The 15555-nt window shown below is 44.5% G+C and overlaps 1 protein-coding gene across 1 annotated transcript; it reads right to left on the bottom strand.

Moving 5' to 3' along the window:
* Positions 1 to 256: 256 nt before the first annotated feature.
* Positions 257 to 5161, bottom strand: LOC148134643 (neuropeptides capa receptor-like). The gene is made up of 2 exons (XM_087985481.1): positions 4996 to 5161; positions 257 to 1164 (listed from the first exon to the last, which is right to left on the bottom strand). Exons 1-2 carry the CDS (start codon positions 5126 to 5128, stop codon positions 257 to 259), a joined length of 1041 nt encoding a protein of 346 aa, XP_087841607.1. The 5' UTR covers positions 5129 to 5161.
* Positions 5162 to 15555: the final 10394 nt, after the last annotated feature.

Genomic DNA, 15555 nt, shown 5'->3' with positions numbered 1-15555 from the left:
TTTCAGTTATAACCCTACTCATTCATTGTTGAAATGTGGCATTCTTAATTCCAAATGGCACAACCTGACATAAGTACAATCCATTAGGCATAACAAATGGGGAAATTTCCTCAACTCTCATTGTCAGTGGTACTCAGAGTGACAGATGGAGTCTGTGATCTCATTTTGTCCCGTTAGTCTCATTTTCTTGCCCAGACATCCTCCCTAAGACTTCACTTTGCCACTGATCAAAATCAGAAGCCGGTGAAATAATTGCTTAATGAGTGCAGTCAATTAATCGATTAATACGAGCAAAGGGAAATTTTAACACATTCTTCCACTGCTCTCTGAATTTAGATTGGGTGACAACATAAATCACGGTGTTTGTGCAGCAACTCAGGAGTTGCAGGATGAAGCCTAATTCCTGGACGTACCAGTCTATCTGGACAGACTCATACCCTAAGAACCACATCCTTCTCCATATAGAATAGAACATGAACGTTGACCATAAGAGGATAAAATTGGCCGAGATAACAAACAGTAAAATGATGGATTTCCTTCGGCTCTCCATCTCTGGATCTCTGGGACTGTCCCCATTGATGGGAGCCCGGAGTCTCTTGCGGGCTCTGCTGCTCACTAAGATGTGCTTGACTGTGAAAACATTGAGCAACAGAATCAGGAGAAATGGGACCCCTGGGGTTAGAATGTTGTAGAGGAACTCGACTGTGACCCAGACCTGAGATAGCAAAACGTCGGTTGTAAAATCGCAAAACCATGGGAGGTTCGCCAGTGAATAGTGACTTGTTAACATAAAATACCAGGTGATGTTCTTCAAACAGCTCACCACAGTCACTGCGCCCAGAACCACAGCAGCCATTTTCTCACTGCAATATTTAGTTTTCAGCTTCTGGCAACAGATGGCCACAAATCGATCGAAGGTGAAAGTGACGGTGAACCAGACAGAACAGTCAGTGGCTGCATAAAGCAGGATGGCATGGATATTACACACGGGGATGGACTCCAGGAAATAAAATTGCTCCGAATAAACAATTGGAATATGTCTCAATATCAGGTCCAGAATAATGACCAAGAGATCCGTGACGGCCATGGACAGCAGGTAACTTGTGACACATTTGGAAAGGCCACATTTGTTGCGAAACAGGATAACAATCGTCACTGCATTAACTGTGAGGAATGGAAACAAGTGGTGAAATTACACTACTGAGTGTGTGTGAAAATAACAACTCTGTTGATGAATTATTGAGACTTTCAAAAGATTCCATTCATCCACTTGAACACAATTGTTTTTAGACAAGCAAAGAGGATGATCTGTGATACAGTACAAGATCAGAAAAAAAAGGATGACTTAAGCTAAAGATGTGGAGGCAATGGAAGCAAGATTAATATGGCACCAGGGGGGACTGTGGGCCAACTATGTGTAAAGGGCTATAGCTGGGTGCCTGGGAGAGCTGGTGGTTGTGGAGGACCAGCTTATGTTGAACAATACCCACCTCACTCTCTTTCCTGGGTTAGGTGTAGTTTGCCAATGTGTTTCTGAAAATCCTGGGGTGGTTATTGCAGATTATGCCACTCTTCCTTCTTCATTGAGCCTTCCCTTTCTGCAGCCTCTGCACAATATTTTGATCACCAGATGAGAGTACTGAGCCCCTTCAGCATGTTACACTTGGACAGGAGCAATCCACAATGACCCTGCAGGTTCTTACCTGCCTGCCAAAGAGGACAATCAACATTCAATGGATCCCACAAGCATTGGCTCAGACATAAAGTCTGCAGTATCGTCACTTCCAGCGGTGAATGAGAAACGAAACAGTGAACATGAGATGGAGCTCCCAGAAGTGTCCTCATCTCAACATTGGGGGACCCCAGTCTTGCATCTATCTTTAGACCAACCTGGTCTCCTCCTGAGGCCCCCATCCTCATCCATTTTCAAGTAATTCCATTCCTTCTGCATGACGTCAGGAAAAAGGGCAAAACGCCCCGGGTGCTACAAAGACTGTGGGCCCTTGAGACGTTGTGGCATTGGCACTGAAAGGGGCACGCAGTGGGTCACTAGATTCCAGTCCGGCCATCGTCAGGGCAGCTGACCGGCACGTCGGAAACTTGTGCGGGGAAGGAAGACTGCAACAAACCCAGGACAGGTTACAGCCAGACTAGTCCACTCTCGATCATCAGCCACGCATTCTTGCATGAGTACAGAGGTCTGCATGCTCTGAACGAGTAACTAAACACACAGAGGTCCTTCAGTCATTTGACCCTGTGCTAGAGAGTTGAGAAGAGGCCGGATTGCATACAACACCTGCTCATAGAATCATCAAATCATGCACCGCAGAAGAGGCCCTTCGGCCCCACGAGTCCCTCCTGCTAAAAATACACAACTACCTCTAATTGTCCCTCTTTCCCACAGTAGACCCTTAGCCTTGAATGTTATGACATTTCAAGGACTCATTGAAGTACTTTTTAAAGGTTGTGAGGTTTCCCACCTCAACTGCACTCCCAGGAAATTCCAGACCCCCATCACCCTCTGGGTGAAAACATTTTTCCTCAAATCCCATCTAAACCTCCTCGCTTTCACTTTAAAATGATGCCTCCTTATTACTGACCGTTTGACTAAAGGGAACAGCTGCTTCCTATCCACCATGTTCCTGCCCCTCATAATCTTATACACCTCTATCAGGTCCCCCCCTCAACCTTCGCTGCTCTAAAGAAAACAGCCCAAGCTTGTCCAGCCTCTCTTTATTGCTAAACTACTCCATCCCAGGCAACATCCTGGTGAATCTCTGAACTCCGTATGGTACAATCCCAACCTTCCTATAGTATGGGGACCAGAACTGCACACAGTTCTCCAGTTGGGGCCTGACCAGAGTCCTGTACAGCTGCAACATCACCTCCCTGCTCTTATAATCTTTGCCATGACAGAGAAAAACACTGTTACACTGTCTGCACATGATTTTTAAGGGCACGTTTGCATCATGGAACTCCTCAGTCTCATTTATGTATTCATCAAAATTGACCTTGTGCAGACCTGCCTGATAGACATCACCATATTGTCCTACCGATATCAGAATTCAGTGAAAAATCCCCTCACAAACACATCACTCTCTCACTGTTCATCGAAACATTCCCCTCCCTCTCTCACTCGCTTGGACAAATTAAAGCACTCCATCTCCCCACTCCCACGCCGAACTCAGAAAGCTGAGTCAGAAACTGTTTCTTTCGAGATAAGAAGATGCAGACAGTGTCACCCAGAACATTTCTGGTTATCTGTATCTCCAGCACCAGTGGCATGAGACATCACAACCAGGGAGGGCTACATTGACTTTAAACAGGGTCTTAGATAAATACTTGATGGGAAAAGATTTATAGAATCATGGGGAGTAGACAGTGAAATTCGGTTAATAGGAATGTCATTTGGAATACTGCGTACAGTTCAGGTTGCCACATTACCGAAAGGATGTGGATGCTTTAGAGAGGGTGCAGAGGAGGTTCACCAGGATGTTGCCTGGTATGGAGGGCACTAGCTATGAAGAAGGGTTGAGTAGATTAGGATTATTTTCATTCGAAAGACGGAGGTTGAGGGGGACAAAATCATGAGAGGTATAGACAGGATGGATAGTAAGAAGCTTTGTCCCAGAGTGGGGGACTCAATTACTTGGGGCCACGAGTTCAACATGAGAGGGGAAGAGTTTAAGGGAGATATGCATGGAAAGGTCTTTATGCAGAGAGTGATGGGTACCTGGAACACGTTGCCAGCGGAGGTGGTAGAGGCAGGTATGATAGCATCATTTAAGATATATCTAGACAGATACATGAATGGACAGGAAGCAGAGGGATACAGACTCTTAGAAAATAGGCGACAGGTTTAGGTAGACGATCTGGATCAGCGCAGACTTGGAGGGCCGAAAGACATGTTCCTGTGCTGTAATTTACTTTATTCTTGTTGGAATGTTAAATTGGAGGTATTAATACAACAGGAGTCAGAGAGTTATATTGTCATACAGCACAGAAACAGACCCTTCGGCCCAACCAGCCCACACCGACGGAAATCGCAAACTAAACTAGTCCCACCTGCTTGCACTTGGCCCATATCCCTCCAAACTTTTCCTATTCATGAATTTATCTAAAACCTTGTAAATGTTGTAACTGTACCTGCATCCACCACTTCCACTGGCAGTTCATTCCACACACGAACCACTCTCTGTCGAAAAAAGTTGCCCCTCATGCCCTTTTGAAATCTTTCTCTTTTCGCCTTAAAAAATATGCCCCTGTTTTGAACTCCCCCACCCCAGGGAAGAGGCCCCACCTCTGCCCCTTATGATGTTATAAACCTCAATAAGATAATCCCCTCAACCTCTTGTGCTCTAGTGAGAGAAGTTCCAGCCTATTTTTATATCTCAAACCTTCCTTTCCTGACAAAATCCTGGTAAATCTCTTCTGAATCCTCTCCAGTTTTATAATATCCTCCCTATGACAGGGTGACCAGAACTGGACACGGTTCTCCAGAACAGGCCTCGCCAACATCCTGTACAACCTCAACAGGAGTCAAAGCAGGTCAATGACCACAGGGTCAATGAGTGCATGGAGCTCATTATAAATTGGGATCCGGATTGAAGCGTTTTGGCCGACAATGTTTCCAAGTTTGCTGAAGTCACAAAACTGGGTGGGATTGTGAGTTGTGAGGTGGATGCAAAGAGGCTTTATGAATGTTTATAACTGGGAGGGTGACTGGCAAAAATTACAAAATGGTATTGTCGAGTCAGGAGTTAACAAAGGCACAGCTTTGAATTTTGGCTGGAGCTGAACAGGAATTGAGAAGGAATGGGGATGGAGAGAGGACAGGAAATCAGAAATCTGCGCTCATTCAAGGGGATTGTGAACAGTCCCGATCAGCCTCAGAAATTCGAAGAGAAGGACTTTGCATTTCCCAGATTTTAATTGACAAGGACATCAATGCAATAACATGGTTTGTCGAATCAATAACCATTCAGAGAGCCTTACCAGGGATGCCAACAACAGCCAGTACTGGGTAGAAACCTGCTTGAATAACCTCAATTATGTATCGGATGCGCCATGATAATGATATCCAGTCAAGAGAAAGCATGTAAAGACTCCAGGCTAAACCCCTGTCCATTGATGAACCATTCCAGGCTGTGGTTGTCAGATTCTGATCTCTCCTCTCCATCTATCGGCATCTGCTGATCCCTGTTGGTAACAGATATGATGTTCCCTCTGCTTCTGTGGCATCATGCATCGAAAGAGTCCCTTATTAAGAGAAAAGGAATCCCTCTCGTGACACAATTAGGATCTATGGAGAGTGATATTAATTACAGTCGCTGAACAAATAGGCACGATTAAAGCATTTCAACCCAACAGATTTTATTCAACAACATATCGCAGATGTGGTCTCTCCAAGGCCCTGTATCACTGCAGTGAGACATCCTGACCTTTGAACCCAAATCCTCTACAATGAAGGCCTGTATATTATTTGCTTTGCTGGATCGGCCTGTCTACTTTCATTGACTGGTACACAAAGACACTCAGATCTCTTTGTACATCCACACTTCTCAGTACATTGCCATTTAAATCGTTCCCTGCCTTTCCACTTTGCATATTGAACTGTATAACTTTGCATTTGCACATGTTGTAGCCATGTGTTTGCCCACTCACTCAATTTGCCTAAATCACCATAAGGCCTCTTTGCATCCACTTCACAACTCACAATCCCACCCAGTTTTGTCACTTCAACAAACTTGGAAACATTGTATTTGGTTCGTTCATCCAAGTCATTTATGTGTGTCACACATAGGGCTCTCGTAGTAGTGTCCATACCTCAAGCCGAGGAGGCCCGGATTCAAGTTCCACCTTCTCCTAAGGTTTTATCACATCATCTCTGCTCAGGTTGATGAGGAAAATATCTCCATCTCATAAATAGCTGGGGCCCAATCACTGACCCTGGTGGGACCCATTATTTACTGCTACCACTTAGGAAACTAAACAAAAAACATTCATTTCCTCTCTCTGTTTCCCGTCTGTTCAACAATTCTCAATCCAGATCAATTGCTCCCTATCCCATGTACTTTAACTGTGCTCACTAACCTTGTATGAAAATCCTTGCCAAAACTATTCTTCAAGTCCAAATACACTGCATCCATTGGTTCACCCTCATCTATTTGACTAGCACCATCCTCAAAAAAAAAGCTGTAGTACATTTGGTCTGGATCATTTGTCTTTCATACACCTATGCTAGCTTTGTCCAATCCATTAATGCTCACAAATGTTTTGTTATCATGTCTTTTAGAATAGACTCTAGCATTTCACCCACTCCTATAATGCTCTGTTGTTTACTCTGTCTCTCCCATTTTTAAATAGTGGGGTCAGGTTTGGCACCCCCACCACCCCCAGTCTGTCGGAACTGCTCCAGAGTCAATAGAATTTTGGAAGGTGACCACCAAATGCATCTAATATTTCCAAGGCCACTTCCTTTACTCTGCGATGTAGATGGTCAAGCTCTGTTGATTTGTAAGCCTTTAACCCCATTAAGTTTCCCATCATCATTTTCTTACCAACATAATTTCCTTCAATTTCACCCTCTCAATGGAACAAAGGAACAGGAGTGGGTCATTCAGATCCCTCGAGCCTGTTCCACCACGTAACAAGATCATGGCTGATCTGTGTAGACCTGCCTTTGGCCCAAATCTCTTAATACCTTCACTTCACAAGAAAGTACTGATCCCAGATTTAAAATTAACAACTGATGCAGCATCCATTGCTATCTGTGGATAAGAGTTCCAACCATTTCCCACCCTTGGATCCTTAATTTTCTAACATTTCTGGGAGCTCATTTGTGTCTGCTTTTGTGAATTCAGAACCAAAGCTATGTGCTCAATTCTTCTGCCATCATAATTGTCCTGGCTTCTGACTGTGAGGAACCTTTACTTATTTATGCCAATTCTTTTTCCTCTTCTCGTACTTTTGGAAGCTTTTAAGGCCAGTTTTAGGGACAGAGAAAAGAAATCAGATGCAGAAATCGACAGAGAGAGAGAGACAGCCAGAGGAGGGGGGCAGAGACAGAGGCAACAGCACAGACAGTGACAAACAGAACTGGGGAGACACAGGCAGATAAAGTGAGGCAAATACTTGAACAGAGTCTTATAGGCAGAAGGAAGGAGGCAGATACAGAAGCAACACAGGTATGCAGAGATAGGCAGAGATAGAGTGAGGGAGACAGAAAAAGATGGAGGTAAGCAGTGCGAGAGACAGATGGCCAGAGAGGGGCAGAGACAAATGAGGGGTGACAGTCAGAATTGGACAAACAGAGAGAGAGAGAGAGAGAGTGAATGAAAGAGATAGAAAGACAGACATGAATGGTCAAGAGGCAGAGATAGACAGAACTGGAAATGGACAGGCATGGAGACTGATAGAGAGACAACGCATCAAACAGATAGAGAGAGAGACACAGAGAGAGCGAGAGAGGGAGAGAGAGAGAAAGGCTAAGGTGGAGGGTTGGAAAGAAAGACCAATTAGTTGAGACTGTTACTCAGGGACAAAAAGAGGCAGTCAGGCAGGGACGCTTACAGAGAGAGAGAGAGAGAGACTGTGAGAGAGTGAGATAACGAGAAAGAATTGAAGATAGAGGGACAAAGAGAGACAGTGAGCCAGACAGACAGAGGCAGAATATTGGAAAGACAGAAACTTAAAGAAATACATGAATAGAGAAACAGCAGCAGAGAGCAACATAAAAAGACAAGGCCAGACCTGAAAGGACAGACAGAAGCTGATATAGCCAAAGACGTGGGGAGAAATACATTTACAGATAGAGACAGGCAAAGAGAGAGACTGCAACAGAGAGACTGAGGCTGAGAAAGAGAGAGAGGAAGGCAGCGAAAGAAAAGCAGGGACCTGCAGAGGGCAATACAGCGACAGTTTGAAACAGAAACAGAGACAGTCACAAGCACAGAGAAAGTGTCAGAAGGAGACAAATAGAGAGAGACAGACCAGGATTGACTGACTGAGATAGACAGAGACAACGAGTGAGAGAGAGGCAGACAGAGATCCAGGCTGAGGCACATACTGAGAAGCACACACATATAAGAATAGATACACTGAACATTAGACAGAGACAAGCAGAAAGGCATAGAGACAGAAAAAGGAAGAGACAGACAGTCACAGACACAGGTACAGACATAGTGACAGACACACAGAGAGAATGATAGATACAGAGAGAGGCAGACTGGCAGAAGTAGACAAAATGACAAAGGTACAGAGAGAAAGACATTCAGCAAGGTGGAAGGAGAATCATTGAGACTGAACTGGAAAGAAAGAGATAGATCAAGATAGAACATAGAACAGTACAGCACAGAAACAGGCCTTTCAGTCCATGCTGTTGTGCTGTACATGATGCCAAGTTAAACTAATCCCTTCTGCCTGCCCTTGGTCCATATCTCTCCATTTCTTGCATATTCATGAGCTTATCTAAAAGTCCCTGAAATGCCCCTATCGTATCTGCCTCCACCACCATCCCAGGCAGCACATTCCAGACTCCTACCACTCTCTGTGTAAAAAACGTGCCCCTCATATTCCTCTATTCCTGATGAAGGGCTTTTGCCCGAAACGTCGATTTTCCTGCTCCTTGGATGTTGCCTGAACTGCTGTGCTTTTCCAGCACCACTAATCCAGAATCTGGTTTCCAGCATCTTCAGTCATTGTTTTTACCTTCACAACTGCCTGTCTGCTTTCAGTGGCCAGACTGCCAAAACCCCAATCAAACCAGAGAAAAGCTGAGCTGGGAGAACTTTTTTTAAACTTGAAAGCCTTTTTACTGAGGCAGTATCTGTTAGCTATAATCAAATTGTCCCTAAAACGCTTGAAACTTAGTCTTTTCGGAGTCTGTGTCTTTTATGACCTCTCTGAAAAAAAAAGCCAAAGACACAATTACCTTGTTAAAGAGGCAGCATCATCACATCTTCCTATCTACTTGTGTGGCCACTTTCAGGGAATTATGGACTTGAAACCCAAGATCCCTTTGTTCATCAATATTGTTCAGGGTCCTGCCATTAACTATGCACTTTTCCTTAACATTTGACCTCCCAAAGTGCAGCATCTCACACTTATCCGGATTAAACTCCATCTGCAATTCCAATTCCACTTCAACTGATCTCTATCCTTTGACAACCTTCTACGCTATCCACAACTCCACCGATCTTTGTGTCATCTGCAAATTTACTAATCCACTCTCTACATTTTCATCCAAGTCATTTATATACATCACTAACAACAGAGGTCCCAGTACGGATCCCTGTGGGGCATCACTAGTCATGGACCTCCAGCCTGAAAAATACCCTTCTGCCACTACCCTCTGTCTTCTCTGGGCAAGCCAATTCTGAATCCAAATGGCCAAGTCACTGTGGATCCCATGGACCTTAATCTTCTGGATGAGCCTACCATGAGGGACCTTGTTGAAAGCCTTCCTAAACTCCAAGTAGACAACATCCACTGTTCTACCCTTATTGACCACCTTCGTCACCCCCTCGAAAAGTTCAATCAAGTCAATAAGACTTGACCTGCCCTGCACAAAGCCATGCTGACTGTCCCTAATTGGGCCATGCTTTTCCAAATGCACGTAAATCCTATCCCTAAAAGTTCTCTCCAAAAGCTTCCCAACCCCGGATGTGAGACTCACCGCTCCACAGTTTCCTGGATTATCCCTATTTCCCTTCTTCAACAGAAGAACAACAGTAGCTACTCGCCAGTTCTCAGGGACCTCGCCAGTGGCTAGTGAGGATACAGAGATCTTGGTCAAGGCCCCAGCAATCTCCTCCCTTGCCTCTCTCGATAACCCGGGGTAGATACCATCAGGCTGTGGAGACTTATCCACTTAATGCTCTTCAAGTGACTCAACACCACTTCTTTCTTGACCTCAACATGCCCAAGCATATTAGCATGCTCCCCACTAATCTCACTGCCCTCCATATCCTTCTCTTGGGTGAATATAGATATAAAGTATTCATTTCGGACCTCACCCACAGCCTCTGCCTCCAAGCACAAGTTCCCTTCTTTATCTTTGAGTGGTCCTTCTGTCTCCCTAGTTCTCATCTTGTTTTTAATGCATGTATAGAATGCCTTGGGATTCTCTTTAACCTTACAGACATTTCTTCTTGCTGTCCTAATTCCCTGCTTGAGTTGTTTCCTGCTTTCTTTATATTCCTCACAGGCCCTGTACGATGTTAGCTTCCTAAACCTTACATTTGATTCTTCTTTTTTGTAAATATATTTATTAGCAATTTTTTTAATTTTACCAACATCTAAAATTATTGAAAAAAACAATCAATCACAAATATCAGTATAATAAAAAGAAAAAAAAACACAAATTACAATACAACTACTATCTACTAACTACTAACCTACTCTATAATACAAAGCAAACCCTAACACTGTGCAAAGCAACATCAAAAACCAGCAAAAGCAAAAAAAACCCCAAAAAACCCAACAGAATACAGAACAGCTATGCTTGGCGCAATGCTCCCAAACAAAGGAACGGAAGCATTGTATATATACCCGTATTAACTCGGGAGATGCCCTCCAGGGCCCAGGGCTTGACAAATCTAATCATCCTGGTTAAACAAATGCCCTAGTTAAGATAACTGACAAATCTATATCCAAATAACTCAAGTAGGGCTGCCATGTCTTATAAAAATTGTCTGTTGTGTGGTGCACCATGTTTGTGAAAAAGTCCAAGGGAATGTGCTCCATAATTAATTTCTGCCATCCCAGCAAGCCCGGCGGCTTCTCAGACACCCAGTTCATCAGAATATTCTTCCGTGCACAGTATGCAAGAATATTAAATAGTTTCTTCCCATTCCCATCTAAAGATGGTAAATTTGGTAGATCTAAGAGGAGAGATATCGGGTCGACTTTGACTTCAGTCCCCAATACCCTCCCTATCTCTCCCACCACAGTGCTCCAATAAACACAGAGCCTGTGGCATGTCCAGAAGCAATGGGTAAGAGTGCCTACACTTATTTTACATTTGGGGCACACTGAAGATGCTCCTTTTTTAAACTTCGCCAGATGGTCAGGTGCCAGATGAGCCCTGTGCAGAACCTTTAACTGCGTAGCACATGTCCTGTTACAGATTGAGATCTTTCGAGTATTCTCCTATCTGTTCTCCCATGTTTCAGAAGAGATCTCCACTCCCAGCTCTTGCTCCCATGCCTCACATAACCAGTTAATATCCTGCCAGGCCCTGCCACCCAGTAGGCGATAGAGGGCACTAACTGAAAGGGTGTTGGTGGAACGTAGCAACAACCTCTCTGTATCAGACTTATGGGGCTTAGTGAGGAGCATAGTCTTCTTCTGAATGAAATCCCTAACCTGAAAAAAATGGAAAAGGTCTCTGCTGGGTAACCTGTATTTGCGGCTCAGTTGCTCAAAAAAGATCATAACCTCCCCCTCAAACAAGTCTCCCAAACTAGAAACTCCTCTCGCTGCCCATAGTTTGAACCCTGAGTCCATCATCCCTGGTCGGAACCCTGGCATGCCAACTATAGGTGTAAGTGGCGATGTCTTGGATAAACAACCCTCACTCTGACGCATCGCCCTCCATGCCTTGACTGTACTAATGACAATGGGGCTCCGGCAGTGGTCCATAACTGTCCTCATCTTATCCATGAACAATAGGTAAATAAGAGGGCACTTTGCCTGGGAGGCCTCAATATCCAGCCATATTGAGTTTGGGTCGTAACCTACCCAATCACAGACAAAGGACAGCAGGGAACTCAATTGATACCTCCTGATGTCTGGGAAATCAACTCCTCCCCCTCCTTGAGGCAACTGCAATTTAGTAAGTTTGATGAGGGGCCACCCACGATGCTAGACAAAGGAACCAAACCACCCCATAAGCTTCTGCAGCGTTGACCTGGGAAACATTATAGGGAGCATACGCATGGGATAAAGCAAACGAGGAATAACATTCATCTTAATGAGAGATATTCGGCCCAGCCATGAAATTGGAAGAGCCTCCCATCTCTGGAGATCTCGCCTAATATTGTCGAGCAAGTAAGCAAAGTTAGTCCGAAATAACAAATCAAACTTGGGGGTAATAAAAATGCCTAGGTACTGGAACCCTGCGTGTGACCACTTAAAAGGGAACTTAGAGCCACCTTCTGGCACATCCTTAAGGTTCCCCAAAGGCATAGCCTCCGATTTTGCAAAGTCAATCTTATAGCCCCAAATGAATTGATACATTGTATCAAATGGGGTACAGAGGTGATCGGGTTTGATAAAAACAGGACATCACCCGCATACAATGTAATCTTGTGTGCCCTCGATCCCACTTCCGAAGCGGTTATGTGGACGTTCTGACGAATAGCCACTGCCAGCGGTTCTATCACCAATGTAAACAACAATGGTGAGAAGGGGCAGCCTTGCCGACTACCCCGACCAATTGTAAAATTCCCAGGCTTCACCCCGTTGGTGATGACTGCGGCCAGAGGGTGGTGATATAAACCCTCCACCCACCTAGCAAAGATTCCACCCAACCCGAACTGTTCTAAGACATAAAAAAGATATGGCCGTTCCACCCGGTCAAATGCTTTCTCTGTATCTAAGGAAATCACCAACCCCTGAATCGATCGTTGCTGACAAACTTGGACCACATTCAGCAACCTTCTAATATTATTAGAGGACCTACGGCCCCTTATAAAGCCTGTCTGGTCCTCTTTAATAATATGGGCAACACCCTTTCCAATCTCAGCACCAGGATCTTGGACAGAATCTTGAAATCTGAATTTAATAGAGAGATGGGCCTGTATGAGGCACAATCCTCAGGAACCTTCCTCTTCTTAAGAATTAAGGAAATATTAGCTTCTCTCAAAGATGGTGGTAGACGTTCATGCATATTGGAGTGATTGTACATCTCCAACATCGGCCCTGACAGAACCCCTATAAACTCTTTATAAAACTCACCCGGGAGACCATCAGGGCCAGGCGCTTTCCCACTCTGAAGTTGCCTAGCTGCCTCCTGTATTTCCTGAACTGTCAAGGGGACATTAAGGAGAGAGGCCTGTTCCAAAGTTACCCCTGGGAGGTCCAGGTTCTTAAAAAAGGTTTCCATTTTAGCCCTCCTGTCTTCGCAACCTTCAGACCGATACAATTCAGAGTAAAAGCTCCGAAAAGCCTCATTAATCTCTTTAGCATCGTATGTAAGGACCCCGGCGCTGTCTCTGATTGCAGTAATAGATTGGGGAGCACGCTTTTTCCTGGTCAGGTACGCTAAATACTTCCCTGGCCTACCCCCATATTCGAACAGCCTCTGTCTAGCAAAAGCAAGTTCTTTCTTTGCGTTTTGTGTCAGTATTGAATTCAAGGCAGCCTGAAGGGCTGTTATCCGCTGTAGTTTAGTCACCGAAGGCCGCACAAAATGTGCTGCCTCCCCGGCTTTCAACCGTGTCTCAAATAGACGCTGCTGTTCCTCCTTCTGTCGTTTCCAACTAGCCGAATAGGAAATAGCTAATCTCTTAGCAAAGGCCTTAGCAGTCTCCCACAGCATGAACAGACTACTAGCTGTGCCTGAGTTGATAGTCAAGAATTCCCGAAACTCCTTCAAAACGTATTCCTCAAATTTGGAATCCTAAAGGAGAAAGGGGTCCAAACGCCAGTGCCGCAAACCTAGCCCTTCACTCTTGGCCTTAACCTCCAAATATACTGCCGCATGATCAGAGATAGATATATTCCCAATTTTACAACTAATAATTAAATCCAGGAGGGCCGAGGGAGCCAGAAAGAGGTCAATCCTCGTGTGACATTTATGTGGGTTTGAAAAAAAAGGTGAAGTCCCCTGCCGGTAGGGTGAAAACATCTCCAAATATCCACCAGTCTCGACTCCTCGCATAAGTCTGTGATGAAATAGTTGGGGGCCCACAAGGCATCCTGTCCACTGTTGGATCCAAAAGACAATTAAAATCCCCCCTAGAAATAATGTGCCATGTTCCAAAAGCACTTAACTTAGAGAAAGCACGAATCAAAAATTTGAGAGGATGCGCCGGAGGACAGTAGACATTTAAAATGCCATATTCCTCCCAATGTATCAGGACTTTAAGTATCACAAACCGTCCCTGCTCCTCTTTCACCTGCTCTAATATTGTGAACGGAAGATTGTTCTGGATAAGTACTGCCACTCCCCTACTTTTAGTAGTAAAGGATGAAAAAAATACCCAGTCATAACCCCCCTGTTGTAATTTCAGGTGTTCCCCATCATCAAGATGGGTTTCCTGCAACAAAGCGATATCAACCCTTTCCCTCTTAAGGCTAGAAAGCACTTTTTTTCCTTTTAATAGGCGAATGACTTCCCTTAATGTTCCAGGTGCACCATTTAATTCGACACTTTGTCATATCCCCTTTCAGACAGCCTTAAACCCCTCGGGGGGAGAACCCTGCTTACAAAGCACCGAGCATAAGTAAATAAAGACTCATAGAATCGAAAAACTATATATACAAAAACTACTCTACCATAACTATAAACAACTATTACTACCAAAAAGCTACAAAGAAAACCAACTATAGAACCTTGAATGGAAGACTCTTCCCCCTGCCCATAGGGGGCACTCACCCTACCCATCCCCTCCTTCATAGCTCCTTCAAACCTGGACTGTGCCCGAAACTTAGGCCAGAAAAAAAAAACAAGGAGATGATCCTTAAATCAAAAGACAAAGTCAGGATGAGCAGTACACCCATCCCTGGCTTCATGACACCCCTACTTGTGACTAAAAGACAAGCAGAAGAAACATAAAAAAGGGAGAGAGACAACAAAGAACATCCACAAAATTTCCCATCAGAAAATCCAGTTATTAAAAAAAATAGGAACAACTTATTCCAAAGTCTTTTCCCCCCTTTCCAAAAATGAAATTATTAGGGAGAAAGAAAGGAATAAAAATAAAGGAAGGGAAAAGGTGGGGAAAAATAGAAAAGAGAACAAACATTAACCGTATTCTTCAGGCCAATCCGTCTATTTTAAAGTGTTCACAAAGATTTTAGCCTTATCCGCCTAGTCAAATGTATAAACTGAGTCCTCGTGGCTGAAACGTACTACGGGGTATCTCATAGAGTACTGGATGCCCAGGTTCCTCAGCCTCTTTTTAACTTCATCGAAGGACTTCCTCTTACAGCTGCAGAGAAATCCTGGAAAAACATAATTTTTGACCCCTTGTACAGCAGTGCCTGCGGATCTTTTCCCAGGGATCTGGAAGCTTCTATGACTTTTTGCTTGTCCTCATATGAGTGGAAGTGCACTCGGACTGGGTGGGGATGCTGCACCAGCCCTGACCTGTGCACTGTAACCCGATACGCCCTTTCAATCTGCAGCCAGCTGGATGTGAAGACCCAAAAACCTTGGCAGCCAGCTTTCAAAGAAACTGACTGGCTGCTCACCTTCCTCACCTTTAGGGAGCCCGACAATTCAGAGATTTATCCTCTGATTTCGATTTTCGAGGTCGTCGATATGGTTTTGCAAGGCCCGCACCTCTCGCTCCAGCACCTGGATCCGACTGGATGAGGACTCCATTG

The sequence above is a fragment of the Chiloscyllium plagiosum genome, unplaced genomic scaffold (genome assembly GCF_037043375.1).
Source record: "Chiloscyllium plagiosum isolate Xiang-an unplaced genomic scaffold, Cpla_swu_hap1 HiC_scaffold_53X, whole genome shotgun sequence".
NCBI lineage: Eukaryota > Metazoa > Chordata > Chondrichthyes > Orectolobiformes > Hemiscylliidae > Chiloscyllium > Chiloscyllium plagiosum.
Note: the sequence above shows the minus strand (reverse complement) of the source record. Positions and strands in the feature narration are given on the sequence as shown.

Excerpts from the sequence above, each read along its gene's own strand:
- LOC148134643 (XM_087985481.1), bottom strand. The coding sequence starts at position 5,128 with ATGGACAGGGGTTTAGCCTGGAGTCTTTACATGCTTTCTCTTGACTGG. Across the intron at positions 1,165-4,995 it reads GGCTGTTGTTGGCATCCCTG|TTAATGCAGTGACGATTGTT; the intron begins GTAAGGCTCTCT and ends CATTCCTCACAG.